Source organism: Hordeum vulgare, chromosome 6H (genome assembly GCF_904849725.1).
Source record: "Hordeum vulgare subsp. vulgare chromosome 6H, MorexV3_pseudomolecules_assembly, whole genome shotgun sequence".
Lineage (NCBI taxonomy): Eukaryota > Viridiplantae > Streptophyta > Magnoliopsida > Poales > Poaceae > Hordeum > Hordeum vulgare.
In genome coordinates this window covers 13,483,056-13,487,491 of record NC_058523.1, presented here as the reverse complement: position 1 = coordinate 13,487,491, position 4,436 = coordinate 13,483,056, and the positions used below count along the sequence as shown (strand labels likewise).

Below are 4,436 nucleotides of genomic sequence, written 5' to 3'. Positions count from 1 at the left end.
GTGGGCGTCAATTGTCGAGGGAACAAGCCTCACAATGATACCACGGGCAATAGTTTTTTTTAAAATATTTTGGGGTGTTTTATTATGATATAACAACATGTAACATTTTGAAAGCAACATCCCGATAATTTATGTAATGTTGATGACAACTAAAAAAAAGTTTCATGAATTCTAAAACTCTTCCTCAATAAAAAAGATTTGTGAATTTTTTAAAAATATGCGTATTTTTTTACAAATTTGGAAAAGTTTGTGCATGTGGACACTTTTTGTGGATTGAAAACTATTCATGGATTCAAAATACGTTTGTGAATTTCAGAAAAGTTCACATATTAAAATGTTTGTCGGTTTGAAGAAGTTCACAAATTGAAGAAAGTTAGTGGATAAAGCAAATGTTAGCGAATTAGAAAACATAAATTCAAAACTGGTTGTGGATTTGGATAATATTTATGAATTTTTAAATATGTCTGTGTATCTAAAAAAGTGTTGACGATTACAAAAAAATATTGTCGGTTCAAAGAATATTCAGGAACTTAGAAAGAAATTTCAAAAACGTTAATGAAATAAAAAATCACGAATTTGTGAAATATTCTCAAATGTGAAGCACGTTTGTGAATTTTAAAATAAAAAAGGGCAAACGAAAAAAAGAATAAAAAGTAAAAAAACAAAGTAATAAAGATAGAAACTCAACAGAAAAAAATAGTGAACGAATGATTTTCTAAAACCACCATGTGTGAAATTTATAAAGGCGAACAACGAAGGCCCTAAACGCAGCGTACATGGTCTTAGGTGAAAAGTAAATCGATCCAGCATATAATAGTACAAAAAAATATATTATGTATTATTCCAAAAGAGAATGAAGTGTCAAAACGAAATCTCTGTCCTCTGATTGGCCGATCAGATCATCCCACGGATCGCGTCCCCCAATCCAATCCCAACCGTCCACTGCACGAATATCCAACGGCGGGCGCTGCATGTCACGCGGATCGCTCCACCCACCCGCTTCCCAATAAAATCCGCGCCCACGCTGCCGTTCCATCGCACAAACTCAGAGCATCCCGATCCAGAACCACCGCCGCCTACACCACACCTCGTCGCCGGAGAAGCAGCAAGCAAGAAGATGGCCGGAAGGAAGGGTGGCGACAGGAAGAAGGCGGTGACCAGGTCCGTGAAGGCCGGGCTCCAGTTCCCCGTCGGCCGCATCGGGCGCTACCTCAAGAAGGGCCGCTACGCCCAGCGCGTCGGCTCCGGAGCCCCCGTCTACCTCGCCGCCGTCCTCGAGTACCTCGCAGCCGAGGTAAATCTTGATTCCAAATCTCTCTCTTGTCTGATCCTGTTCTTGCGTTCGACGGACGACTGATTTCGTTCTTGGTGGGCGTTTTAAATCTCAGCTCCTGGAGCTTGCCGGCAACGCGGCCAAGGACAACAAGAAGACCCGCATCATCCCGCGCCACCTGCTGCTCGCCGTCCGCAACGACCAGGAGCTCGGCCGGCTGCTCGCCGGCGTCACCATCGCCCACGGCGGCGTGATCCCCAACATCAACTCCGTGCTGCTCCCGAAGAAGTCCCCCGCCGCCGCCGAGAAGGAGGCCAAGTCGCCCAAGAAGAAGGCCGCCACCAAGTCGCCCAAGAAGAAGGCCCCCGCCACCAAGGAGTAACTGCTCCCATAGCCTAACCAGTGTTGCTTAGATCCATTTCTCATGGACTAAGATGAGATCCTGTATGTAATGCCTGGTAGTCTGTAGTGCCTGTTAGATTCGTCGAGCAATGGTGACATTGTATCTGGTATTTACTACACAGGAATGGTGAAAGATGCAATCATATCAGTCCTTTGTGTTCTACCTATGGCTGTTGTCAGTTCGATCTTTGCAATTGATCTTGCGAATGCTTGCTAAATACGCTTTACTTGTTCTACGAAATTCAGTCTTCTATCATCTGAAAATTTCCATTGAACTGTAATTCCTACAGTGCTGCGGGATTCTAAATCTATGAAAAAACTAGCAAGCACCCGTCCTCAGGTCTGACCCGACGGCCTCGCAACACGCGGCAACCCCTCATGGTCGTTGCCCAAGCATTTTCTCCCCCATCACCCTGCACCAGCCATCATTGACAAACTCCAACCAGGACTTCTCCATAACCACTGCCTCGGCCGCGTTTGTATGGCAACCCTGCCGTCTTCCTCGCCGGCCCCATTGTCGGCTGCGTCGGGCTCAGCGGCTGCAGTCGCCGGTTTTTCTAGTTCACCGACTACGATAGGCTTGCTGTAGACCACATCGGGCTCGCGAGTTGCTGCGTTGGTTGCTTGGGTCTCGTTGCCTGGGCGTTGGCGCTACGTTAGCAGTCTGCGTGCCGGTGCTTGATGCGCTCCTCCACACGTCGTAACGAGCAGATCGTCATCGCCGACTTCATCTCGGACTTCGTCGCCATCCCGCCTCCACTGAGGGCGTCTTTCACCCTCAAACTTTCTGCAAATGGTCTCGACCACGCTGTCCACACTGCGGAAGCCATCCAACGCGTAGGTGTATGGACACGATTTCTCTCGTAAACCGGAGACAAATGTGGGAAAGGTTTGCGGGAGTTCGGACCGCTACTTCTTTCGATTCTGACCGCCTTGGCAAACCAAAATCCTCTCCTCCCTCCCGCGCGAAACAACAAATGCCGATCGAGATTATGAGTGCACGGATTCAAGCCCGTCCAGAGCGGGCGCGACCCCTCACTGCCGTCGTCATTGAAGTCGTGTGCCGGTCGAGAGAGCGTCGTCTGCGCTGCTTCCCGGTGCAAGCGACAACTGCGCGTTCAAATGACCTGACGAACGTCTGCCGCCCACATTGATAGTACGTGGTTGCCAAGGCGTCTCCTCTGATGCCACCCGTTCGTTTGTCTGCCGTCTGCCATTGCTATATAAACTCGCGGCTCCGACCATATCCGCCGTTATCAGCCATCAATCCCTCTCCGCAGCAATCCCACCACGCATTCCTCCCTGGGCAAAGCTCTTTGTGACGGGTTGATGCCGGAATAGAGTAGTGCACGGTAGGTCGCCGCCGCTATGGTACCAGGAAGGCCATCGCTCCTCCCCTCCCGTCGATGCCAAGCTTGATGGGCTCAACATCGATGGTAAATTAGTAACCTGGAAGTGACGTGGAGGCGGACATTTGCGCTTGCCGGGTCTTCGAAGGAGGTGGTCATGTTAGCGGAACTAAAGAAGGCAAAACTTTAGTTCTCGGAGCTCATGGTCGGGCACGGGGAACGAGCACCGGCGACCTTTTAGATTATGTATTAGTTATACCTCCAAAACCATACCGAGAGACATGTGGCGTGATTTTTTTTTGTGCTTTGTATCTCTTGAGCATCCTCGAGTGAGAAAAAGGCAGTCCTACCCGTCTACCAGATAATAAACCTATTATATCGCCGTCTCAAATGTCGTCGAATGCTGCCCAAAACAACCGTTCGATCTACTGTCCGAGCCAATTCATGACTTTTGCAACACCTAACTTGTTGCGCTCAGGGGCTTTGCAACAAAGTCCTTGTTGCAAAGGTCCACACACACAACAACGTTGGCTTGCCATGGCTTGAGCGCCTTGGCCATGGAGCACCGACGGCCAACGGAGTTGGCACCTCCTCCGACTCAGCACCCCGAGCAACTCGCTCTACTCTAGCACAACTACGATGAGCTCTCATGCCGGGCACTTGTTTGACGATTTTTGCTACCGAAGGTATATTTTTGAAACATGTATCATGTTGTAAAGCTTGGCCTTGTACGTCCCCATACCGGACCCTCCTCACGCGCTTTGTGTAACCGGGGCTATGTTTCTGAAACAAGACCCAAATTGCACAAGAAAAATATATTCATTGTTGAACCATTTTTCTTCTTTTTGAAACAAACCCTTATTGCGGAAATCTTCTCCAACTAGCATATTGCTAAAAAAAAACTTCACCACAAACTTTTTTTTTCCTATAAAATACCTGCGTTGCAGAAACTTCAAAAACAATACGCTTGTGACAAAAAAAAGAAATTGTTTGCATGAGACTTGCCGCGAGCGGCGTCTCAATCAAGATCAATCCGACGGTTAAGTAGGCGAAGGATGGTCCGCGTGCATCAACCGACCGAACTATAGAGTTTTCCAAAAAAAAAAACAGTCTTAAGCAACTTTTCATGTTTTTTTTTTAAAACTTTGTTTTGCATCTTCATGCTCTGCAAAGTGTGGCATGTACCCCGGAGCGTACCTAGTCGCACACCACGAGTGCGCGAGGGTCCACACGTCTACCGTCGCGCCAGCGTACGTTCTCGCCACGTCACCGATCCGCACCCAGACGCATCAGGTCCGTCCATCCGTAGAATCATCGAACGGCTGGAAACCACTCCACGCCATCGATCCGAGGCAGCAGCCTGTCCACCAACCGCTCCCTCCTTCCTATATAAATCTCGCCGCTCCCGTCTT

General features: G+C 48.6%; 1 protein-coding gene across 1 annotated transcript; it reads left to right on the top strand.

The window, feature by feature from the left end:
• The first annotated feature begins 1,043 nt into the window (after positions 1-1,043).
• On the top strand, positions 1,044-1,838 carry LOC123405991 (histone H2A.1-like). The gene is made up of 2 exons (XM_045099497.1): positions 1,044-1,294; positions 1,389-1,838. The coding sequence occupies exons 1-2, from the start codon at positions 1,118-1,120 to the stop codon at positions 1,653-1,655; spliced, it is 444 nt and encodes a 147-aa protein (XP_044955432.1). The 5' UTR covers positions 1,044-1,117; the 3' UTR covers positions 1,656-1,838.
• The last annotated feature ends 2,598 nt before the right edge of the window (positions 1,839-4,436 follow it).

Bases quoted from the DNA above. Each gene is read 5' to 3' on its own strand.
- LOC123405991 (XM_045099497.1), top strand. From the start codon at position 1,118: ATGGCCGGAAGGAAGGGTGGCGACAGGAAGAAGGCGGTGACCAGGTCC. The intron at 1,295-1,388 runs GTAAATCTTGAT...TTTAAATCTCAG, and splicing joins TCGAGTACCTCGCAGCCGAG to CTCCTGGAGCTTGCCGGCAA.